This window comes from Tetrao urogallus, assembly GCF_951394365.1.
Source record: "Tetrao urogallus genome assembly, chromosome: 1".
NCBI lineage: Eukaryota > Metazoa > Chordata > Aves > Galliformes > Phasianidae > Tetrao > Tetrao urogallus.
Window position 1 is genome coordinate 795,248 of NC_136813.1, and position 26,849 is coordinate 822,096.

The window sequence follows — 26,849 nt, forward strand, 5'->3', positions numbered from 1 at the left end:
CCTCCGCCAGGGGATGGATGGGTGGATGGACAAATGGATGGAGGGATGGATGGATTGAGATGGATGGATGGATGGATGGATGGATGGATGGATGGAGGGATGGAGGGATGGATGGATGGATGGATGGATGGATGGATGGATGGATGGAGGGATGGATGGAGGGATGGATGGAGGGATGGAGGGATGGAGGGATGGATGGATGGATGGATGGAGGGATGGATGGATGGATGGAGGGATGGATGGAGGGATGGATGGATGGATGGATGGATGGATGGATGGATGGATGGATGGATGGATGGATGGAGGGATGGATGGATGGATGGATGGATGGATGGATGGATGGACGGACGGAGGGAGGGATGGATGGATGGATGGATGGATGGATGGATGGATGGATGGATGGATGGATGGAGGGATGGATCATAGAATCACAGACTGGTTTGAGTTGGTACGGGCCCTTAAAGGCCATCTGGTCCCACTCCCTGCAATACACAGGGACACCCATAGCTCCATCAGGTGCTCACAGACCCATCTCCTGCCCAGGATGCAGTTGACTTTAGAGCAACAAGGGCACAGTGCTGGCTCACGCCCACCAGTACCCCAAGGTCCCTTTTGGCAGGGCTGTTCTCCATCCTTACATCCTTACACCTTACACCCCTTACACCCCAGCTTGTACTGATGCAGACCCAGGTGCAGGCATTGCACTTGGCTTTGTTAAACTTCGTGAGGATGGATGGAGATGGAGGATGGATGGAGGGAGGGAAAGATGGACAGAAGGGTGGATAGGACAATCAAGGGTCCATGTGCTTCCTTGCATAGACTTACATGGGTGCACGAGCCTGCAAACACTACCTCCTTTTTGCATTTCTACCTCCCACTGTCTGTACCTTTGAAAAATCACATGCATCAAATTCCAACCTGCAATTTTCCGGTTGAAAAACAAACAAACAAACAAACGAAACTCTGAAATTTGGGGAAAAAACATCCTCTGAGAACTGACAGTCTGCTCAGGTAAACAAAGGAGCCATCTGAGAATACCACGGGGCTCGGCAGTAACCAGGATACGGAATTAACCATTCAATGGGCTGAACTAAACAGTGGGCTGACTGCTGAAAGGCATCCTTTGCTTCTCTGAGGGCACTGCAAATCCCAGCGCTCGCCGTGGCCAAGGGTGACAGAACAAAAGCAAAAACCAGTTCTTGTCAAAAGCAAATGGGAGGTGTGAGATGGAAAAAAATCCCTCCTCTTTGTCGGGCCCTTGGAACATGCCAGGATGGGAAGGACAGACATCTTTCTGCCTCCCTTTTCTGGACTCACTGACTCTGGGGGCTCTTTTCCTAAGGACACTGGTTGCTTTAATTGAGCTATAATGGGCTCTGATCTTGTTTGCATCTCTCCCCTTTGTCTTCAGGCCCTGTCTGTTCTGGGAAAGGAAAAGCTTTTAACTCTTTAGGCTCCGTTGCTTGGAGACCTTTCCTGCTGAGAAACAACCAGCAATTTCCGAAAGCACCAACAATTCCCAAGGCAAACCAGCAGCAAGAACAAAACAAACCACCCTGCAGAGATCATGGAATCACGAAGGCTGGAAAAACCCTCCAAGATGCCCAACCCCAACCCATCCCACCGTGCCCACCAGCCATGTCCCCAAGGTCCGGGTCCTTTTGGGCTGTGTGTGGTCACTGAGGCCCAGTGGGGACAGGGAGGGGACATTCCCTGCAGGGACACTCCTGGGGATGCTTCAAGGTGTGGCTCCCATCCTGCAGGCTTGCTGGGCAGCTCTTTGCCTGTGCTGCTGGGAAGGATCCCACCTGAGCCCCATAGAAGGTCCAGACATTGAGAAGAGCCTTTTGCCCCCAGAAATGTCATGCCAACCCTTGCAGCTGCTGTATCACTGATTCCCTGAGCAGCTTTTTGCTCATGGTTCATTATTACAGTAAAGAATATCATGTTCTAGATTTATTGATGTACAAGTTGGCTCCGTGGAAAAGCTGACCAAGGCTCAGCTGGGTAATAAATATTGATGTCCTGCTCTGTCATGGGCACGCTATTTGCCTTTTGTATCTATGTTTCCTTAAATTAGGAGAGAAAAAAACTTGGAAATGGTTTTGAAATCTTCCAAAGCTTGAAAGGGCTCAGAGGTTTCCAGTTAGTCAGGGAGAGGGATGCAGCTATTGCTGTGCATTGGTGAAACCACACCTGTGCTTTGTGCTACAGGGGAGCAGAGCTCTCTGCACTATGGGGTCTTCCAACAATTAGATGTTCTCTGCATGACTGCTGCTGGAAATATAAGCTGGTGCTGGTCACAGAAGGGGAAGATTCACACTTAGGGGATGGGTTGGATGGGATGGGATGGGATGGGATGGGATGGGATGGGATGGGATGGGATGGGATGGGATGGGATGGGTTGGATGGGATGGGATGGGATGGGATGGGATGGGATGGGATGGATGGGATGGGATGGGATGGGATGGGATGCGATGGGATGGGATGGGATGGGATGCGATGGGATGGGATGGGATGGGTTGGATGGGATGGGATGGGTTGGATGGGATGGGATGGGATGGGATGGGATGGGATGGGGTGGGGTGGGATGGAATGGGATGGGATGGGATGGGATGGGTTGGATGGGATGGGATGGGATGGGTTGGATGGGATGGGATGGGATGGGATGGGATGGGATGGGATGGGATGGATGGGATGGGATGGAATGGGATGGAATGGAATGGGATGGAATGGGTTGGGATGGGATGGGATGGGATGGGATGGGATCAGAGCCATGGAGATGTGGTACTGAGGGATGTGGGCAGTGGGCATGAGGGTTGGGAGAGGGGTTGGGGCTCCTGGAGGGCTTTTCCAGCCTTCCTGACTCTGTGATCCTATGATTGAGATGGTGATTCTCCCATCCCAGCTCTCCTGCGTGTTTCTCTGACTGCTTTCACATCTTTCTCCTGTTCTCTGTGCTGACTTGGTTTGGTTGTGGGGAGGCTGGAGTGAATCATCAGTGAGATACCACTGAGCTGTGATTCCACGCACTGATGACACCCAGTGCTGCTCACTCCTCCTCCCTGCAGTCCCATGGCAGCACTTCCAGGGGAATTTGTCTGCTGTTCCATTTACTCATATCACCCAATTCTCAGTCACTGAAATCTCATTTTCTCACCATTCCTCCTCCCACACGTGTGTTCCATGGTACCCCTCCAGTGACATTCCCCTTGGCCTTTTCCTTCTCAGGTATTTATAGTCATTTATCCGATCTCCTATGCTTGTATTCAGCTCGGGAGCATTAAGCCCTTTAATCCCTCAATAGGTCATCCCTGTAATCCCTTTATCAGCAGCCCTTGTGATTGGGTTGATCAATGTCCATCTCCGAATGCGAACCCATGAAGCCCTGGGTCACCGAACTGCGGGTTTTGCAAGTCATCCAGCTTTACACATCAGCATACTGGGGTGACCTCACAGGACCCCATACCTGGAATGGAGCAGTTTGCACGTGGGGAGCTGGCTGTGCTCCGGGATCGAGGACCTGAAGGTTTACCTGCAAGGAGCGATGCAATGACACGCATGCAGTGGGAGGGAAGTTATCAGGAGGAAGCTGAAAGTGTAATTGCAGTAATTATCTGTTGGTTTCTCTTTCCTGGAGGTGCCCAAGGCCAGGTAGGATGGGTCCAAGGCGGCCTGTCGGATGGGTGGCACCCAGCCCACAGCAGGAGGTTGGAACCAGGTGAGCCTCGAGGTTCTGTCTCCAACTCAAGCCATTCTATGACCCTGACTATGATTCTATGATTCCTCTTTCGCCATTGAGTTCCATTACGGAATTTCATATCCACACAGTTGTGTGTGACCACAAAATGATTCAAGACTCAAGAATCCACAAAAAATCCTCTGTACGTGGCCAACTGCTGTGGTGCTGTATTCCTTTGTCCATGGTGCCACATGTTGGGGACCAAAGAAGGGACAGTCCTTGCAGGGCCAGCCCTGGTGCAGAGATGATGCTTCAAGGATGTGACTTGGACATGGAGGTAGCAGAGATATTGGATATAAATCGATCTTAAAAGACCTTTTTGCACCTAATCAAGATGGTGTGGAGCTGGATGCACTTCTCCAGGTGCACACACTTCATCTGGAGAGCTCTGACCTGGGTCTGCATTGGAGCCGGGGCCTCATCTCTTGTGAAGCTGATGCCAATGGTCTCTATAATCGTAGAACTGAAGAATATCCTGAGTTGGGAGGCACCCTTATGGATCACTGAGTTCAACTCCTGGCTCCACACAGCACCCCTCATCATGATTATTAATTATAATTTTCATTTTTAAATGATTTTAAATCAAACCATCTTCCCTCCCATAAAGTCTTACACTGAGCTTTACTGCGCTGCTCCTGTGACACACCATTCCCACTGCAGTAACTGGTGGGTATGTGTGCACGAGGGGAAAACTTGCACACACGGCACGTGATGTCGGTCAGTGATCAGAGACAAGGAGCCAATCCCTCTTTGTCAGCAGATTAGCATAGAAAAATAGAAATTTGGAGAGCAGCAGCAGAAACAGCTTCAGACCTGGCCCAGGATGGGCACCATCAGCTGTAGCTCAACTGGAAGCTCAACATCCCGACTTCATCTGAGGATGCCTGGAAAAGATTCACCAGCTCCTTGTTAATTAGCTCCCAAAACACTGCTGTCATTGTGTGGGGATGCCTGGAGCTATTCCCTGCCTCTTCACCAAGGATGAGACCCATTCCTGCACAGATGAGACCCAGCACAGCCTCCTGGGCATCTACTGAAAGCCAACACTAACTCAGGGTGCTGCAACATTCAGGGTTTGCTCTGCTTTCCTCCCCAATGTAATACCCCTAGCACCATGCAAGCCAGCTTTCTTGGGTGGCATCAAAACCCATTGGGCAAATCCCAATGCAGTGACAATGGTGTCCTTGGTCATTCCCAACCCAACATCCCAACACGACACCGTGGCCTTTTCCCAGGAGAACAGGGAAAGCTGTTCTTCAGCCCAACCCAGTGTCCCATCGTGGCACCATGGCCTTCATCCAGGAGAAAGGGGAAAGCTATTCCCCAGTCCAACCCAACAACCTATCATGGCATCATGACTTTTTCCCAGAACAGGGAAAGCTGTTTCCCAACCCAACATCCCATCATGGCACTGTGGCCTTTTCCCAAGAGAACAGGGAAAGCTGTTCCCCAACCCAGTGTCCCATCGTGGCACCATGGCCTTTATCCAGGAGAAAGCTATTCCCCAGTCCAACCCAATGTCCCATCATGGCACCATGGCCTTTATCCAGGAGAAAGCTATTCCCCAGTCCAACCCAATGTCCCATCATGGCACCATGGCCTTTATCCAGGAGAAAGCTATTCCCCAGTCCAACCCAATGTCCCATCATGGCACCATGGCCTTTATCCAGGAGAAAGCTATTCCTCAGTCCAACCCAATGTCCCATCATGGCACCATGGCCTTTATCCAGGAGAAAGCTATTCCCCAGTCCAACCCAATGTCCCATCATGGCACCATGGCCTTTTCCCAGAATGGAGAAAGCTGTTCCCCAACCCAACCCAGCGTCCCACCATGGCCTTTTCCCAGAAGAACAGAGAAAGCTATTCTCCAAGCCATCCCAACCCAACCCAACCCAACCAGTGCCCCATCGTGGCACCATGGCCTTTATCCAGGAGAAAGGGGAAAGCCATTCCTGCTTTTGGCTGTAATTTGAACTCTAAGGCACTTTTATTTTATTTTATTTTTTTAACTCCTATGCTTTCCAAGAGAGGTTTGCAGCCAGCAGCTCCATTGGGCTAATTAGAGCTAATGGATTTTACTTGACGTAAGCGATTAGATTATTTCCATTGCTGATTCCTGAAAGTGAATGAGCAGCCATGCTTCAGGATTTATATAGAACCACACAGTTCTCTCCGGGAGACACCGAGTGATTTGTTCTTTCTGCAGCCTCTAGCTTCATCCAGCACTGCTGGGCATCTGCAGAGCCTCCTGACACTGCCAAACCTTGCAGAGCTCAGGAAAAAGCAGAGATGGGGGATGCATGACTTTGCGCCTTCCTGCAAAACCAGCCCATTGCTCTGTGCACATGCAAAATCCCAGAGGCATGCAAGGTGCTGTGCAAAAGCCCAGCAAGCAAGCTGGATGCAGGGCTGGGACGCCCTGCAGCTGTAGGACGGGAGCTGTTGCATTGGGTTACTGTGGGCTTGATCCCTTTGCAATCTTGCAGACCTTGGGTGGCGTTTTTCCTGCCTTCCTATCATCAAACTGAAAGCAGCGTGCAAAGAAACGCAGGGCTGGAGCCAGGCGCTGCTGCACCTTGTGCAAAAAGGGATTGCAGTGCATTCAGAGCTTCTGTGCTCCCCATGGAATTGCCTTTATAACATCAGTTTGAAGAGGAAAGCAGTGACTGGTGCTTCTGTTGCAGGTGCACACCCCCTGTACCTGCCACACGCAGAGCAACGAGCTCCTGGAAAACTGATGTGAACCCCAGTGCTGAAGAGCTTCCTGTGTCTGTAATGAAAATCCCACCCCTGCAACCCTGCAATGAAATGGCAGAGGGAGATAATTGGCCACAATAACAGAGTGCAGGGTCTGCACGCGTGCACGTGTCCATGTGTGTGCACATGTCCTCATGCATGTGTAGGTGAGCACGTGTGCATGAGTTCATGCATCTGTGCACGCTCTCACATGCATGTTTCTGTATGCATGTGTATGTTGCGCATGAGTTGATCTGTGCCAGGGCATGTGTGCACGTATTAATGTGCAAGCATGTGTGCCTACATGTATGAATGCATTTGCATGTGTCCATGGGTGTGCACATGGGTGGGTGTTCCTATGTGAGCACTTGCATGTGCACATGGATTTGCAAGTGTGTGTATGTGTGTGACTGCACGTGTGCGTGTTTATGCCTGCACACCTGTGTGCACCACGGTTCACATGTGATTTTGCATGTTCTCCTGTGTGCATGTAGACGCGTACATGTAATTGTGTATGTGCAAATGCTTGTGTTTTGCACATGTGTGTACCTGTGTGTGTATGCACACATGTGAATCTCAATGTATGCATGTTTGCAAGTAGGGGTGTGTAGGTGCATGTATACCCGTGTGTGTGCACAAGTGTGCATGCATGTGGTTGCATGTGTGTGTGCACATGCGCATTCGTGTCCATGCGTGTGCATGCATTTCCGTAGGTGTGTCCAGCTGTGTGTGCATGTGTGTGCATACATCTACATGTAAACATGCACATGCATGCAGGTCCACACATGTGCACATGCACGTACAACAGATGAGCATTCACACATGTATAATCACAGACATGCGTCCACACGCACAGAGACGCACACATGAACACATGCACAGTCACACAGTGAACTGAGTGCACACAGCAGCCACAGTCACACACATACATCAACATGCAGGCACACGCTCGCACACACAAGCACGGTTACACCGGCACACATCTGTGCACATGCAAACACATTTATGTGCACACACATTCAAATGCACGCAAGTGAAACCACATGCATGCAAGCTTGTGCACACACAGGGATACGGTTGCAACAACTCACCCCTACGTGCAAACATGCACATGCAGGTACACACACATACACATACATGTGCAATATGCAAGCATTCACACATGCATTATCACATACATGCATCCACATGCACAGGTTTGCACACATGAACGCACACAACACACATGGAATGAATGCACACAGCTGTGTGAGCATGCATAGTCGCACACAATGCACCCAAATGCAGGCACACGCTTGCACATACGTGTCTCCATGCAGGCACCCAACCATGCACACACCCACACACAGCCCTCCATGCAAGCGTGCACAAGCGGAAACGCACACGCGAGGCACATGCATGCACACGCGTGCTGGTGCATGTGCAGACATGTCCTGATGCGTGCACACACCTGCACACACACAAATGTGCACACACATACGTGCAAACGTTGATACGCACGGCCCTGTCCTGCACGCGTGCGCATGCGCGCAGGTGCGCGGACGCCCCTTGGCTGAGCCCCGCCCCTTTGTCAAGCCCCGCCCCCTTTAGGCCCCGCCCCCGTCAGAAGCCCCGCCCCGTTCTGCGCTGCGCTGCGCGGACGTTGCGCGGGGCTTTGCGCTCCGCTCCCTGCACCGCTCCGCTCTCTGCGTGCGGCCGCTGCGCGGAAAGTGCGCGGAGCAGCGCGGAGCAGCGCGGAGCGGGGCCGCCATGGCGTGGCCCTGCATCACCCGCGCTTGCTGCATCGCCCGCTTTTGGAACCAGCTGGATAAAGCCGATATCGCCGTCCCTTTGGTTTTCACCAAATATTCCGAAGCCACCGAGCAGCCCCTCCCCGCGCAAATCCCGCGCAGCGCGGCGGCGCCCATCGATACCCAACCCGGCGGCGATGCCGCGGCTGCGGGCGGGGGGGACGCGGCTCCCGGCCCCGCACGGCCCGGAACGGCCCCGCACGGCTCTCCGCCCGCGGACTCGGTGATGCGGCACGACTACAAACCCTGGAAGGTGCAGCGCCCCGAGCCCAGCTGCAAACCCAAAAGCGAGTACCAGCCGTCCGATACGCCCTTCGAGAAGGAGACGCAGTACCAAAAGGATTTCCGCGCTTGGCCCATCCCTAAAAGAGGGGACCACCCGTGGATCCCCAAAGCGGGTCCTTCCCCTATGCTCGTCCCTGAGCGCGGATCTCCCGAGAAAGCGGCTCAGGAGAAGAGGAGGAAGAAGGAGGAGGAGGCGGAGGCGGACGAGGAGCATCCCAAGGCGGCCCGGCCCGGGGATGGCCGAGAGAAGGGGCGGCAGAGGGGCGACGAGGTGGGCGGGCAGGAGGGCCGGGGCCGGGCGGCCGCCGATGCTCTCAACCGGCAGATCAAAGAGGAGGTGGTGGCGGCGGGGGTCAGCTCGTCCTACAGGTGAGACCCCCCCTCGGCCGTCCCGTCCGTCTCTGGGGGGCGGGGCGGTTTGGTTCCCGAGGGTTTTCGCTGTCGCTTTGTCGCCCTGTAGCCACCTCTCGGCCCGTCCCGCTTTATTGGGATGCAGGGAGTGAAGGTTCGGGTCCTACGGGGAGGGTCTGCAGCGCGGCCCCCACTCGCCGTGCGGGTGCTCTGGTCACTTCTCTGCCGTGTGCAAAGCTCTGCTGGTCCCTTCCGAGAGGATCTCTGGGTGTTCAGAGACCCCACTGCATCCTGACAGCATCCCTGTATCCCAGCAGGGACCCAATATCCTGAAAGCATCCCTGTATCCTGACAGCATCCCTGTATCCCTGTAGTGTCCCTGTATCCCAGCAGCATCCCTGCATCCCAGCAGCGTCCCTGGATCCTGACAGCATCCCTGTATCCTGGCACTGTCCCTGCATCCTGAAAGCATCCCTGTATCCTGAGAGCATCCCTGTATCCCGACAGCATCCCTTCCTCTTACAATGCAGAGACCCCCACTGCATCCTGACATCATCCCCGCATCCCGACAGCATCCCTGCATCCAGAAACATCCCAGTCCCTGGTTTCACAGACCCCCCTACATCCCTACAGCATCATCCCTGGGCCCCAGGCATGCTGGACCAGCAGCATCCCCAAGACAAAGCATCCCAGGGCCGCGTTGGGATGCGGGTGACGCGCGCCCTGCGCTGCTTGGGTGGGGCAGCCTTGGGATGCTGCCATATTTAACGCGGCACGGCGTGGGGCGGCACATCCCTGGGTTCCCCCCCTTCCCTTCCCCCCCCCTTTTATTCCCCACCCCAGTCTCGGTGCCCTGATTTCACCCCTTTTAGCATTCGCTGCATTAATCTCCTCGCTTTGCTTGTATTTCTGAGCGGGGTCGGATGCGTCGGGAATGCAAAAACAAAGTGGCTGCTGCCCTGCACGGGTGTTTGCAAGGAGGATTTGCTGAGATTGTGTTTTCCAGAGCTTTCTTTGGCAGTGCCCACCTCTGCCGAGGGTGGGGATGGCAGAGAGCAGAGCTGGGAGGGGAGGGGCTGCTTTGTGACCTAGGTGTGACTGCAGCTTTTTGCTTGTTCCTGTGCCTGTGTGCACAGCGGTGGGTTGGGGAAACATCAATTTTCTTCCCTAAGGGGGGTTTGGAGATTGTGCTCTGCCACCAAGCAGATAGTAAATCCTTGCAGGTTTACTGTGAAGCTGGGTTTTCTGTCCCACTGTCCCTATTCTCCAGGTGGGAGATGGCTCAAGCAATGGGATTTAGGGTTTATTTTTGCTTGTTTTTGCTGTGTTTTGGAAGAACCACATCCATCTCTCTGGGGATGCGGTGGTTCAGGTGCTCTGAGATGGCAGAGGATGGGCAGGGATTTTCGAGTTGTCTGTTTTGGGATTGAGAATAGGGCTGGAGAGCTGTCAGGGTTGCACTCTTCCATTGCTACAAAGGATAATTAGGGTTATTTACGTAATTATTTAGATGCAGATTGCTTGCCGTTCCACCCCTGTGTGCACCCCATAGTCTGCTCCAGCAAACCCCTACAGCTGCATGTCCTCCCTGTGCAGAGGCTCAGATGGGTTCAGGTGCTGGACCCAATAGGAACGCGAAGGCTTGATATTGTGGCTGATTGCTCTCAGCTTCTGTTCAAATCAGGCATCTTTTAAGTGTTGCTTTTTGTTTGGGTTTCTGAAAGCCAAACTCTGCCAATCCCCATGACTGTGGAAAGCCTCACTGCTCTTGGGTCTCCCTACCTGTATAGGGTTGTGTAGGGTTAGGTGAGATTGGAACATCTCCAAGGATGAAGGTTCCACTCCAAGGATGGGGCCACCCACAATTACCAGATGGGGCAGCCAGAATTACCCCCTAACAACCCAGGGGTGGCTAACATGGGGCTTTGTCCTCTGTGCCCTTTGCTGGTGTGTGGCTGCTGGCTGGAGGCAGAACTGGGGAAGATTTCCTTCCAGTGCTACGAATCAGCGTAATGTGATGCTCCGGGGCTGGGAAGAGACCTTTGGTGAAACCAAAGAACACACCACTAATGGCTTGTCAGCGTGCTGTGATGCTGTGTTGTTTACTGGGGAGTTTGGAACAGAGCATGGGATGCGTCCAGCGACGAGCCCAAGGTCATCAGCGCATGAGAAAGGGAGGAATTCCCCTTTTTACCTCTTCATAGAGAATATTGCAGGGCCCACGTGCTGTGAACTCTCGGGTCTGCTCAGAGCAATAGAGCAGAGAGTGTTCCTGATGGTGATGGCCATGGAGGATGGAGGCTGCTCCCAGCCCTGGTGCTGGAGGATTATTTAGAATAATAGAATCGTTAAGATTGGAAGAGACATCCAAGACTGCCTTGTCCAACCCTCAACCCATCCCCACCGTGGCCACTCATAGAATCATGAAGGTTGGACAAGACCTCCAAGATCCCCAAGTCCAGCCGTCACCTCATCTCCCCCATGCTCACTCAATCCTTCAGCAAGTCCAGAGCAGCTATGGCGGCACTGCACATCTGCAGGGGACTCCACGTGCCTCAGAGATCCTACAGAATAAATGGGAAAACCATTTGTGTAGGGAAATGACCGAGTGTGTGTCCAATCCTAATGGTTTCTGTAAGTGAAGTGACTCCCAGGACAGTTGTAGTTTGAACCCCTTGGGAGCAAGTAGGCTTGAAGGTGATCAGGTTGTGCATGGTGGCATCTGTTTGCTATGTAGGGTCTTATTTCTCTTCTGCAGTGGGGAAACAGAAACAGGGACCACCTGATCCCTTCTCAAAACACGGGCTGCTCAGGCAAAGCTATGGGGCCAGTTTGCACTGCTTTCATCCTCCTCCTCTTTGCTCCCCGCAGACCTTGAGGCACCACATAAGGACATCTTTCAGCAAGGAGGAAAACTGGGTTTGTATATTTTTCCCTGGAGAAAAAATGAAAGGGGAAATCTCAAATGAGAAGCATCGCTCCCGTTGTGCAGAAGCGGGTGGTAGTGCAATGAATTTCCCCATGAGAAGCAATATTGTGAAGCTTTGTTTTCAGATTCTTTACTAGAGACATATATGGATTTTTTTTTTTTTTTTTAACCAAAGTTTTTATTTATTTTTCCCCCCAATTTCTTTTCCTGTCAGAGGAAATGAGAGGAATAGTGGTGACTCCTGTAGTATCAACGAGGCGCCTGTTGCTAATGCGCTGTCGCTCATCTCAAGCCCTGGAGGTGCTGAAGACGTGGAGCAAATGGGAAGTGTGGGAGCTGCAGGGATGAATGACTCAGTGCTGGAGCTGCTGTGAGCTTTGTGAGACGCAGAGGAGCTGACTCGGGAGGGATGTCCTCCTTGGAGCCACTCACACCAGGATGGGGAGTTCATGCTCCATCACTGTGCAACTGGGGATGTCGGGTTGGAAGGACGTCCCCATCTGGTTCACATCGCAGTTCTGAGATAGGATGGAGGAGATAATGAACCAGGGCTTTTCTGGGCAGACTTAATCTCCCAATGTCGTTTAGCTATGACCTCTCATTTTGCATAGGAGCGATGTTAAGCTAATCCATATGGATGTGTGGATCCAAGATTGCTGTCGGCTGCAAGGAAGGGAAAGGAACGGGGAATTTTCATCCATTTGGAAAAGGAGGTTCAGTGGGTGATACTGAGTGGCTTTGGCTCTGTCCATACCCTTAGCAGATGTTGCTGGTGCTCCAGGGACCCTTGTGTGGGATAATGGCATGGAGAAGGCTCTCACAGTGAGATGTGGAGAGGGTTGAAATGAGTGTTGCAGCTGTTTTATCACGCTCCGCATCGGAGGTGTTCAGCAGATGCGTAGATGTGGCACCTGGGGACGTGGTCGGTGGGCACGGGAGGGATGGTACTGTGTCCAGTTTTGGGCCCCTCACTGCAAGAAAGATATTGAGGCCCTGGAACGTGTTCAAAGGAGGGCAACAAAACTGGTGAGGGGTCTGGAACACAGGGCTGGTGAGGAGAGGCTGAAGGAGCTGGGAATGTTCAGCCTGGAGAAGAGGAGCTCAGGGGAGACCTCACTGCTCTCTATAACTTCCTGAAGGGAGGTTGTAGTGAGCTGGGGGTCGGCCTCTGCTCTCGTGTCATCAGTGATAGGAGCAGAGGGAATGGCTTCAAGCTACGGCAGGGGAGATTCAGGCTGGACATGAGGAAGTATTACTTTTCAGAAAGGGTGGTCAGGCACTGCAATGGATGCCCAGGGAGGTGGTGGAGTCACCGACCCTGGGAGTGTTCAAGGCAAGGCTGGATGTTGTGCTGAGGGACATGGTTTAGTGGGAGCTATTGGGAATAGGTGAACGGTTGGACTGGATGATCTTTTAGGTCTTTTCCAACCTTGGTGATTCTATGATTCTATGATTCTATGATTCTATGGGTTGGGCTTGGGGATCTGGGAGGTCTTTTCCTACCTTAAGGATTCCATGATTCTGCAGTTTTATGACCGGTCTCCCCTGGATGTGGTCTGTCCATCAGCTGGGAAAGAGTCTCGGTGCCATTCGAACCCAAAAGTCATATTGCCTGCACTCACCTTGAAGTGGACAGTATCCATCTTCAGGCTCAGCTGGAAGCAGTGTAGGCAGAGCAGAATTTTGTGGCTGTGCGTGCTGCAGGGCGGGGTTGAAGGAGGTGCCATTCTGGTGATGGAGTTGTTGGTGGACCTGAGCAGTTTTTTGTCTGCTCCTGCTCTGCTGTGGTCACCTTGGCAGGGACTCCATGGCCCATAGGATTGGATGGAACCCACTGAACCATTACATCCAATTATAGACATCCCATTGCTTAGCTTTTTTTCTGTCCCCCAGATCAGCTGTTCTTCTCTCCCTCTTCCTGAGGGAAACCAGCATTTCTAAAATATGGATCCAACGTGCTGCTTGTGGGTTTGGGGAGGAGACGCCCATCTCTTCCTGACCCCACCACACCACCTTTGTGGCCATCACTACCTCTGCTGACCCCTTCATTCTCCTTAGGCACTTCCAGCCATAGCAAGAAATCCCAGTGATTAGAGCCCAGCCTGGGAGCTTCATGCTGGATTTCCACCCCGTTTTGAGCACGCCAGTCGAGGTCCTTCCCTTTCTTCTTCCTGCATGCTATCCTGATCCTCCTCCCTCCCGGTGCTGCCCATAGTATTGTGCCATTAGGAGGTCTCATCAGCATTGCCCTACTTTTGTGTGCCAAAGTCAACCTCAGCACCGTTAAGCACCGCTAACCTCCTTCCAGGCTGCAGCTCAGCGTTCAACACTTTGCATTTCCATTTCCCGTGCCCAGTTTCTCGTTCGGCTGATGTTCGTATTCGCTGGCTTAATTAATAATCTCCCACGTGGCACGGTATCAAATGCTTTAGATAGATTTTCACATTTTCTTTGTCTGCTAAGTCAGTTATAGTATCAAAGGACGTGTCAGACATCCCTCCTCCTCCCCTCCCCATCCCTGCTGTGCTTGTTTGGACAGCAGTGCATGCAGGAGCAGATGCTGCCGAGCAGACCCCAATTCCACATGGCAGCTTCGGGCTACTGCTGTAAAGCAAACAATAAATAAAGATAAGAGGGAGAGAGATCATCTCATTTAGACAGCAGGACTCTGTCTGCCCTTCCTTTGCCAAATAAATCATGAATAGCTGTTGTAAATTTGTCTCCTCTCGCATTTAGAGCATGACCTTTGCTTTCCCTGTCTCCTACCAGCGGAACAACCCTTCGATTTCTAAGTACTTCTGCACGCTCCCCTCTATCAATCTTGCTCTCCTTTGCTCTTTGCTGGATGCGAGCACAGCCCTGGTGCTGATAACTGCAGGTGAGCCTTGCTGCGCTGTGCTGAGCAGCAGGGAAGGGCAGCTTCAAGGAACCCTCAGAGGATGCAAGTTTGATTTCTTTGGATTGGTAACTCAGCACCTTGGATACCCTTCAGATGTCCCCTCTCTCTCACTGTGTTTCTAATACACCCACAGGGCAGCTCAGCGACTGCTTCAACCTCCGCCTCGTCTCCCCTCCCCAAGCCCAGCATTGCAGGTGCTCTGTAGCAAACACATTTTGCTTTCCTATTAATAGCTCCTTTTGTTACACAGTGCCTTCACCTGAGGAGACCCTGCAGCACCGCAACAGTGCGTGCATGCAGAGGCTGCTGCTGCATTGGGATCCCAGGGGTTTGCATGGGCTGCTGCAAAGCAAGCAGCAATGCACAGGGCTCCTCACCTTGCAGTCCTCACCTTGATGCCTCAGATTCGCTTTTCCATGCTCATCCTCATCTTGCTGCCTTTATAAACTCTCTGCTTCCTGTGGGAGTGCTTTGTGTAAATGCGAGCTGTTGATTAAATGATGCTTACATGCAATTATTAGGTGAACTGGTGGATATTTTCCTTTTCTTTGTCCATTTTTCTCCCAATTCATAGGACTGTGGAATCATAAAGTCAGGAAAAGCCCTCCAAGATCCCCAAGCCCAATCCCAGCCCACCCCCCCATGCCCACTCCACCACTCTCTGGGCAACCTGTGCCAGTAGCTGACCACTTCCTTCCCATTAATCCAGTTACACAGGCAGAGGGGGGGAGATGGGAGGGAGCCCATTTCCCATAGAAGTGAAGCTGATGTATTTCTCCTAAAACAATGACAAGCAGACATCTTAGAAGCCATGCATTTATGTGGAGCTGGGCAGGTTGGGTTCAGCCAGAAACCCAGTGTAACCAGCAAAAAAATGGACTTGAGAAGGTCAGAGTTTGGCAGGCCAGTGTGTTGCAGTACAGAAACCCAAGGTTTGTGTCTGGGCGCTGGGTGAAGGGTGAGAAAGTCCTTCAGGACCAGCCCTGATTGCTGAGCTTCAGCCTTCCTCCAGCATTTCCTTTTGCTTCTCTTCGTGGAGGCAGGGCTGGAAACACAGGCAGGTCTGCAACTCGCAACTTTTACCATTCTCCAATTTGGGAAGCAGTGGGGCTGGTGGTTTCTTGGCAGAGCATGGTGCCAATAGGATGCCATTCCCAGCAGAGCAGGGTACTCTTTCCCTTCCCACCTCCACTTGATGGATTTTGAAGCTCCATCAACCCTGAGTTCTGCCAGGAGGTCATCTTGCAAGGTATCTTGCAGTATGCTTGCAGTTTGAGCCACACTTTGCTGCCAGTGCAATGGAGTGAGCTCTGCTCTGGGGAAGTTATTTAAACTAAGGGGGGAATTAGATGCAAAAGTCTGATTGTTCCATTCTTTGCTGGGTTTTTGAAGCCAGGATGCATCTCAGGATTTAACATTTTGAAGTCCTGACAGCACTGCAGTAGAATCACAATATCCTGAGTTGGAGGGGACCCATAAGGATCATTAAGTCCAACATTTGGGCAGCTTTTGCAAAGCTGGCTCCTGGGATTTTGGACTGAGGGTGGTGGGATATATGAAGATGGAAGTGAACAACTGGAAGAAGTCTCATTAAACGTGAAGTGCCACTGCTGTGAGTAGGAGCGAGACTCGTCTGTTCAGCCCTTCCCATCTCAACATCTACTACAGTCTGCAATCTAAGATCTCTACATCTAAATCTCTGAAAGGGTGGTCAGGCACTGCAATGGGCTGCCCAGGGACGTGGTGGATTCACCAACCCTGGAGGAGTTCAAGGAACGTTTGGACGTTGTGTTGAGGGATGTGGTTTAATGAGAGCTATTGGTGATGGGTGGATGGTTGGACTGGATGATCTTGGACATCTTTTACAACCTTGGTGATTCTGTAATTCTATGATCTGGTCCTCCAGTGTCTCTTCAGGTATTTCTAGCCATGGTGCTTTACACAATGCTTCCAATGCGATGCAAAATAGGAAAAATGAAGGCTTGTATTGTTCTTGAGCAGTTGGGAAGGGTCAGGATGTCTAGAGATGGTCCACTCCTGTACCGGTTGCTTCATAGCTTCTCCACTCTTTTGTTTATTTATTTATTGAAATACAGAAAGGCTGTAATTGCTCTTGAAACACAGACAGATAGTGTTGATTGATGTGATCCGAGTTCTGGATTTCAGCAGACACCATGTTCTAGCCCATATGAATATTACTTGGTGTGAGACCAGAGTCTGGTTTGAGGCTATGCCCTTGGTGTGGAAGTTGCATGGTTGTGTTATGCAGAAGGCAGAATGAGAATCGCTGTGGCCCTGATTGCTGTGGGCACTCCATCCCTCTGCTGCACTGGGAGACATCTCTTGGGAAGGGGAAGGAGTGCTGCAGAGGTGTTCAGAGCTTCTGCAGGGCCAAATGAACACGCTGCTATGATACGATATGTAAGGGATAACTGTGCTATAATAGGAAAGTAGTGTGTAAAGTTCTGTGAGACCATATCGAAAGAGAAGATACTTATATACAAAATGTATGAATATGTTGGTTTTACCTCTTTCTTGCATAGATTTTATTCGTTTACATTCATTCCATACTCTCAGGTATCAATGTGTTCAGGTGGTCTGACCAGCACATAGGCCAAGAGACACCAGCTACTGAGTCCTTATTGCACCTCCTGGTTTACCTCAGCTGATGACAGCAATCTAATTTTTGGACAGATGTTTAATATCATTTAGATTATACCAGTTGTTCTGTGTGGGCTTTCGTTTAGTATGTCTTGTTAGTGGGCTAACAGAAAAAGGATTGGAAGAAACAGCATATTTTAGGGTTTGGGACTACATGGTCTTTAGGGTCCCTTACAGCCCAAGCCATTCTGTGACTCCATGGCTCCATGGCTGCTTGATTCCATGACTCCTTGACTCCATGACTTCATGACTCCATGACTCCATGATTCCATGACTCCATGACTCCTTGACTCCATGACTCCATGACTCCATGACTCCATGACTCCTTGACTCCATGACTCCATGACTCCATGACTCCATGACTCCTTGACTCCATGACTCCTTGACTCCATGACTCCATGACTCCATGACTCCATGACTCCTTGACTCCATGACTCCATGACTCCATGACTCCATGACTCCATGACTCCTTGACTCCATGACTCCATGACTCCTTGACTCCTTGACTCCATGACTCCATGACTCCATGACTCCATGACTCCATGACTCCATGACTCCTTGACTCCATGACTCCATGACTCCATGACTCCATGACTCCATGACTCCTTGACTCCATGACTCCATGACTCCTTGACTCCATGACTCCATGACTCCATGACTCCATGACTCCTTGACTCCATGACTCCATGACTCCATGACTCCATGACTCCTTGACTCCATGACTCCTTGACTCCATGACTCCATGACTCCATGACTCCATGACTCCTTGACTCCATGACTCCATGACTCCATGACTCCATGACTCCATGACTCCTTGACTCCATGACTCCATGACTCCTTGACTCCTTGACTCCATGACTCCATGACTCCATGACTCCATGACTCCATGACTCCATGACTCCTTGACTCCATGACTCCATGACTCCATGACTCCATGACTCCATGACTCCTTGACTCCATGACTCCATGACTCCTTGACTCCATGACTCCATGACTCCATGACTCCATGACTCCTTGACTCCATGACTCCATGACTCCATGACTCCTTGACTCCATGACTCCATGATTCCTTGACTCCATGACTCCATGACTCCATGACTCCTTGACTCCATGACTCCATGACTCCATGACTCCATGACTCCATGATTCCTTGACTCCATGACTCCATGACTCCATGACTCCATGACTCCTTGACTCCTTGACTCCATGACTTCTTAACTCCATGACTCCATGACTCCATGACTCCATGAGTCCATGACTTCTTAACTCCATGACTCCATGACTCCTTGACTCCATGACTCCATGACTCCATGAATTCTTGACTCCATGACTCCATGACTCCATGACTCCATGACTCCATGACTCCTTGACTCCATGACTCCTTGACTCCTTGATTCCATGACTCCATGACTCCTTGACTCCATGACTCCATGACTCCATGACTCCATGACTCCATGACTCCTTGACTCCATGACTCCTTGACTCCTTGATTCCATGACTCCATGACTCCTTGACTCCATGACTCCATGACTCCATGATTCCATGACTCCATGACTCCTTGACTCCATGACTTCTTAACTCCATGACTCCATGACTCCATGACTCCTTGACTCCATGACTTCTTAACTCCATGACTCCACGACTCCTTGACTCCATGACTCCATGACTCCATGAATTCTTGACTCCATGACTCCTTGACTCCTTGATTCCATGACTCCATGACTCCATGACTCCATGACTCCATGACTCCTTGATTCCATGACTCCATGACTCCATGAGTCCATGAGTCCATGACTCCATGACTCCATGACTCCTTGATTCCATGACTCCATGACTCCATGAGTCCATGACTCCTTGACTCCATGACTCCTTGACTCCATGACTCCATGACTCCTTGACTCCATGACTCCATGACTCCTTGATTCCATGACTCCATGACTCCATGAGTCCATGAGTCCATGACTCCTTGACTCCATGACTCCTTGACTCCATGACTCCATGACTCCATGACTCCATGACTCCATGACTCCTTGATTCCATGACTCCATGACTCCATGAGTCCATGAGTCCATGACTCCTTGACTCCATGACTCCTTGACTCCATGACTCCATGACTCCATGACTCCATGACTCCATGACTCCTTGATTCCATGACTCCATGACTCCATGAGTCCATGAGTCCATGACTCCATGACTCCATGACTCCTTGATTCCATGACTCCATGACTCCATGAGTCCATGACTCCTTGACTCCATGACTCCTTGACTCCATGACTCCATGACTCCTTGACTCCATGACTCCATGACTCCATGACTCCATGACTCCTTGACTCCATGACTCCATGACTCCATGACTCCTTGACTCCATGACTCCATGATTCCTTGACTCCATGACTCCATGACTCCATGACTCCTTGACTCCATGACTCCATGACTCCATGACTCCATGACTCCATGATTCCTTGACTCCATGACTCCATGACTCCATGACTCCATGACTCCTTGACTCCTTGACTCCATGTCTTCTTAACTCCATGACTCCATGACTCCATGACTCCATGAGTCCATGACTTCTTAACTCCATGACTCCATGACTCCTTGACTCCATGACTCCATGACTCCATGAATTCTTGACTCCATGACTCCATGACTCCATGACTCCATGACTCCATGACTCCTTGACTCCATGACTCCTTGACTCCTTGATTCCATGACTCCATGACTCCTTGACTCCATGACTCCATGACTCCATGACTCCATGACTCCATGACTCCTTGACTCCATGACTCCTTGACTCCTTGATTCCATGACTCCATGACTCCTTGACTCCATGACTCCATGACTCCATGATTCCATGACTCCATGACTCCTTGACTCCATGACTTCTTAACTCCATGACTCCATGACTCCATGACTCCTTGACTCCATGACTTCTTAACTCCATGACTCCACGACTCCTTGACTCCATGACTCCATGACTCCATGAATTCTTGACTCCATGACTCCTTGACTCCTTGATTCCATGACTCCATGACTCCATGACTCCATGACTCCATGACTCCTTGATTCCATGACTCCATGACTCCATGAGTCCATGAGTCCATGACTCCATGACTCCATGACTCCTTGATTCCATGACTCCATGACTCCATGAGTCCATGACTCCTTGACTCCATGACTCTATGACTCCATGACTCCATGATTCCATGACTCCATGACTCCATGACTCCATGATTCCATGACTCCATGACTCCATGACTCCGTGACTTCTTAACTCCATGGCTCCATGACTCCGTGGCTGCTTGATTCCATGACTCCATAACTGTAAATCCTTGACTCCTTGACTGTATGTAATGTGCTGCAGCTGTAATACTCTCCTCCTGCTGTGAGAGCATAGAGCATCTGGCCTTGGTGGAAATAACTAAGTTCTCATTTTGATCAGTTTGGAAAGGCAACCTCTGATAGTTTTTCTTGTTTTTCTTGGTGTTTGAACACACGTTTTCATTGCTATTACAGTCACATCTATCTTAATATTTTCATTACTTACCTTTGCTTCATCCTCGATGGCCCATTGTGAGGGCCGTGGAGCTTTGGAGACGTGTCCCAAGAGCTTGATCTGAATCTCAATGGAGTCAATGAATAAAAAACCTTGTTTTGTACAGCTTGGAGCATGGATGTGTTTCTGCAGGAGCATCACAGTTTCAGCCAGCAATAGTGTTCATTGAGCTCCAGCACCACGTGCACCCTGCACAGGTGGGTCACATCTGCTTCTTCCCTTCTGTATAGGATGCAACCAATCTTAAATATCCCATAGGATCATTAAGATTGGAAAAGCCCTCCGAGATCCCCATGCCCAATCCACCTCCCCAAGCCCAGTGCCACAGTGCCACATCTTCACAGTTCTGGATCACCTTCAGGGATGGTGACCACCCCCACTCCTTGGCAGCCTGTGCCAGTGCATCACTGCTCTTTGGAGAAGGAATTTCACCTAATATCCAACCCGAATCACCTCTGGCACAATGTAAAGCCATTACCTCTCATCCTATCACTAGTTACCTGCGAGTTACCATGGAAATACCTCCCTAGCATCAGTACCTTATGGTGTATAGGAGCTTTTTGAGGACAGAAAGGGACTTTAGGACTACCCCACCTGACTGCCTGTACAGTGCTATATTTCATCTGTATGCTGACTGCATCACTTGTGTCTGGTGAAATCATTTTGCATACTGGAATTGGAATTCAAAGAGATCTTGACATATTGGTGAAACAGCCTGAAATAAATGGGAAGAGGGAAGTTCTTTACTCAGAGAGTGGTGAGGTGCTGGAACAGCTGCCCAGAGAGGCTGTGATGCCCCGTCCATCCCTGGAGGTGTTGGAGGCCAGGTTGGATGGGGCCCTGGGCAGCATGGGCTGCTGTGAGATGGGGAGGTTGGTGGCCCTGCATTGGTGGGGGGTTGGAGCTTCGTGATCTTTGAGGTCCCTTCAACCCAAACCATTCTGTGATGCTGTGAAGCAGTCCAGGAGAGACGGGGGTGTGACAAATAGGGAGAAATAACAGTGGTAGCTCAAAAACCAAATGTCAGTAATTATTATTGCATTGAAAAAGAAAGTCTAGGAAGCAGTAATTAAAAAAAAAAAAAAACACACCAAAAAAAGTAATGTACTGGTATGTATGTAGAGGAATGTGATGCGTAAGGTGTATCGTCTTTACACATTAGTAAAGCCTCAGGTTAACTCTTGCTCAGGATTTGGCTTTGTATTTTGGCAGAGCTGTGGACCAAAGGAGGTCCATCAGGGAGGTGAGGAGGGCAGAAAGCACGGTCACTAACGAGGGGGAAGGTGTTCAGTTATTGTGGGCAGGATGCAGAGCACGAAGGAGGCAGATAACTGTCTTTGCAGAGATGCAGAGGTCCATTGGGATGCTCCAGCCCATGGAGAGGAGCAGGGCTTGTGTGCTGAATAGAAGAACATACCCAGTGTTCTGCTGGAGCAGGGCTGAGAGATGTTGTGGCCACTGAGGGTGGCAGCAGGATGTCTCCACAGTCCCTCTTTTTGAAACTAAGGGGAAAGAAAGTCCTTAGCATTCGTTCCCCGCATTGATTTTCTGCCTGCAGTGACCTTGGAGCTGCTTGTTTTTCTTTACGTTCCCCAAGGCACAGGTTGGATCAAGCAATTAAAGGTTTAATAAGAGTTGCATGGGTGTATGCGTGATGACATTTGATGGATGCTATCAGCCATCACCCACTGCTCTCCCTGCCAGCCTTTATCCCGTGCTGAGGTTGTGCTGGAGGCTGATGCCATGTTGGACCTTGTGTTTCTCCATGACCAAAGGCCGAATAACCCCTTAATGGGCTTGAAGCCTGTGTGCATAGCTGGTGGTTTGAAGTCAAAAGTCATCGCTCAGCAGTTAATAGGGTTAATGTGGGACTGCTGACCCCACCCTGCCTGGCTCAAAGCCTTTGCATGGAAAACAATGCAACTTCCTTATGTGAAAACAGAGATCCGTGTTCTCCCCTCATGGAGATCAATGGGAAAAGCCCTTTTGTTGGGAAACTGCCCCTTTAACTCAGCAGAGAACCCAATGTGGCAGCCATAGGGCAACAACGTCTCCCAATCCTTCATCCTGGCTGCAACCTAAGTTATTTTTCTTTTTAGGCAATGCACTATTTAATTATTACTTAATATAAACATTTTATGAACTGTTACGATGGGTGAATTATTTATGGAGGGGGAAAGAGTGCTTTTTCTGAGCCTTTCTGCTCTGTCAGTTGCAATAAATATCAATCCAGGATTGTGCTTAAAGCACGCATGCTGTGCCTTGGAGACGGTGCCTTTGTCTCTGGTCTCCTCTCACAATTAAGTACCTGCTTAATACACTTATCCCTTGCATGCTTTATTTCTTGATGAAGCTTGGAACAGCTCCAAAGGAAGAAGTATTTGCACATCATCTGCTCTCCAAATGCATGTTATTTGCCCAGTGGAGAGGCCGTAAACCTTTGCTACACGCAAAGGTTGGTGCTTAGCAATAACAAATCCTCCTTCCTGTCCATTGCAGATGAGCTGTAAACGTGTGCTTTTAAGTTTTATTCCACCAGTTTTTGTTGGTTTCTGGTTTGGTTTTGCTTTAGGAAGGGGATAGCAGCACACCTTTGTAGATCTGGGTTTGCAGATGGTGCAGATCTACGAAGCTTCCCCAGCCCTCCTTGCACTCTTCTATTTTGTGACAGCTTCGGTGCAGTCAGCATGGGACCAGTAATTGCTTTGTGCATTTATGCCAGCCCTCGTTTTGGTTAATTAGGAGGAAATGTGGCCGTGCAGCCATCTGCCACGCTGCCCTTTTCCTAGATTCCCCTGAGGTGGTCCCAGTGTTTGCAGATCCAATACCATGGGACAAATCCTGTGGTGGGGAACTGGAGTCAGCGTGTCTTCCCCTCACAACCTCATCCATGCCCCAGTGATGCTGGTGGCTCCCACGCTTGCAGAGGGCATTTTTAACACATTTTCTACATTTTATCCACTTCTGTGCCTTTTGCAAGCAGGGGTAGCTCCTAAGGAAAGATGAGACCATAAGCAGCGTGGACTGAGTGTTGCTCCATTAAATATGATGTGTTTTAATAGTGTAATATCTTCAGAAATAGGCACCAAATTCTGCTTTCTGTTGCACAAAGCAAATTTGCACCTCAGTTTTGGGTCCGTTAAGGGTCGGGGTGAGGGGAATGTGACTCAGCCCCATAGTGTTTTCCCTTAGCTCCCATCATCATAGCATCCTATATCATAGGGTCATAGAGTCATGGAATCTTTAAGATTGGAAAGACCAATAAGATCATCCAGTCCAACCAACAGCCCATACCTGTGACTGTTCTAACCCATGTCCCCAAGAGCCACATCTCCCCTTTCCTGGGATACCTTCCTGGGCAGCCTGTGCTGGTGCCCTACTGGAATGCTGAGGTCAAGACTCTCCACCAAGACTCACCTGTGCATGTCATACCCATCTCTATTATGCTTCTTCCAGTTAAAATTACAGTGTCAGAATTTTAACTCAATGGCTACGTTGCACAGAAAGGCATAAAAGAGAAAACAGAATTCAGCCCTTTCTGTCAAACCCAGCAACTCACCATATGTGCTAAAAAAATAATCCTGTAAGGAAATACCACAAGCTCAAACACGTGCACAAACACTGGCACAGAACAGGCACGTGGTCAGACCAAATGTAGGTTAATCTTGCACTCGTCTGCTTCACGTTGCATTACTTGTAGCTGTGTAGTTGTCACCCCGCATATGTTGTGTGCAGCTTTCCTCCCCGTGCCTGACTTCACCTGCTTGGGTTGCACGCTGGGGACATGCAGCTCATTGAGCTGTGGAGCCATTTACCCTGAAATGCACATTATATTGGAGCTGGCACCCGTGCTGCCAGCCAGTGGGCTCAGGGAGGTTCTGCTGGAACAGTTCTTGCCAAAGGATTTGTGGTGATCTCTGTGGGGAACACAACTGTGCACACAGTAGGAAGGCAATGCTGAGGCTTCATAGAATCATAGGGTGGTTGGGTTGGACCTTAGAGCTTCCCCAGCCCCAATCTGCCACTGGCTGGGTATCCCCCAGCTCAGTCTGCCCCATGGCCTTGGGGCCCTCCAGAATGGGGCACCCACAGTGCTCTGCTTGCACCCTATTAATTGCAGACGTGGCTTGTGGAAGGATGAAGTAAGGTGGATTTGGATTTGGACCAAGGATTTGAATTGCAAGAACAGAAGATGCATCCAAAGGTTGTTTATGCAAGACACCTGTATCATATATTATCTTTTATATTTTTACCTCTTAGACAAATACAGGATAAAATCAAATGACTTGGGAGCCTAAGCATAGGTGTGTGCTCTGCTCTCGTGTGAGACTTTAGCTTGGAGAATTTGAGATGGGGAAGTAGATCACTTTGGAGATACCTGGTTCCTCCTACACTCAGGTTTGAGTGATTTAACAGAAAACAAGAAGCTGTGCTTGCTGCACCTTGGCTTCTAAGCTGGGCTGCAGACTTCTCTATCCATTGGGGATCAAGGATACATCTACTGTTGTGAATGGCTGGAGCATCAAAGGTGGAGGGCATTCTGCCAGGATATCATAGAATCATAGAATCACAGAATGGCCTGGGTTGCAAAGGAGCACAGTGCTCATCCAGCTCCAAGCCCTGCTGTGTGCAGGTCGCCAACCAGCAGCCCAGGCTGCTCAGAGCCACATCCAGCCTGGCCTTGAATGCCTGCAGGGATGGGGCATCCACAGCCTCCTTGGGCAACCTGTGCCACTGCCTCACCACCCTCTGGCTGAGAAAATTCCTCCTCACATCCAACCTAAACCTCCCCTGTCTCACTTTAAAGCCATTCCCCTTGTCCTGTCACCATTCATCCTTGTAAACTGTCAGATTAGACTGCTGCCATGCACAGTATGTAAGGAATTTGCCCCAGAGGAGGTTCAGGTTGGTATTAGGAACAGTTCCTTCGCAGAGAGCAGTGATGCAGTGGCACAGACTGCCCAGGGAGTGAGGAGCACCTCATTCCTGGAGGCGTTCCAGAACTGTAGGGATGTGGCGCTGAGGGACAAGTGAGTGGACTTGGTGGGATGGGTTGGAGTTGGGGCTGGGGAGCTTGGAAGGTCTTTTCCAACCACAATGACTGTGTGTGTCTATGAAATACATGGTACTTGGGGGTTTCATTGCTTTGGACTTTTGGCATCATGTTACTGCTCTAGGCTGATGCAAGACAAAAACTTGAATTCTGTTTAATCTTGGCACGAAGTTTGCCATGGGGCTTGGTTCACTGCTGTTCTATTCAATAGTCCTTCTTCCTCAATGCTTCCTCTATGAATCACAGAAAGGGTTGAGTTGTAAAGGACCCCTAAAGGCCATTGAGTCCCACTCCCCACAGTGAACTGGGACACCCACAGCTCCATCAGTGCTCACAGCCCCATCCCATGACCTCAGGTGTGTGCAGGGATGGGGAACCACCACCTCTCTGGGCAACCTGTGCCTCACTGCCCTTACTGTATGCAACTCCTTCCTTATATCTAAATAAGGAAATCTAAATATCCCCTCTTTGGCTTGAAATCCCTTGTCCTATCACAACAGGCCCTGCTGAAGAGTCTGTCCCCTTCAGATATTCAAGGGGATCCCAACCCAAGCTCTCACTTGTCCTTGCGTGGCCACACCTTTTGAAATCAAGTAACTGCATCTTTCATGAAAGCTGACACCAGCATTGCATTTTTATCATAACTGAAACTGAGAACTAACTCATTCCTTCGTTTTTATGTGCACCATTGGGTCTTTGAACACCTGGTGCACAGACAGCATGTGAAGGGTATTCAGATGTAGGCATGTAGTAGCTCCTGTGGTGAGCAGCGTATGACCAAAGTCATCGATGCAGTGGCAAGCCAATAGCTGCTTGTCTAAACTGCGTGCTGTTCCTCCTTTACCCC

At 50.4% G+C, this 26,849-nt stretch overlaps 1 protein-coding gene across 1 annotated transcript in view; it reads left to right on the forward strand.

Annotated features, from left to right (window-relative positions):
- Positions 1-8,227: 8,227 nt before the first annotated feature.
- Positions 8,228-26,849, forward strand: part of MAP6 (microtubule associated protein 6) — a gene marked incomplete at both ends in the record, with an annotated part of 39,766 nt that continues 21,144 nt past the window's right edge. Inside the window, one exon of the mRNA XM_079547743.1 lies at positions 8,228-8,922. Coding sequence (XP_079403869.1) covers positions 8,228-8,922 — 695 coding nt within the window. The remainder of the gene's footprint in view (positions 8,923-26,849) is intronic.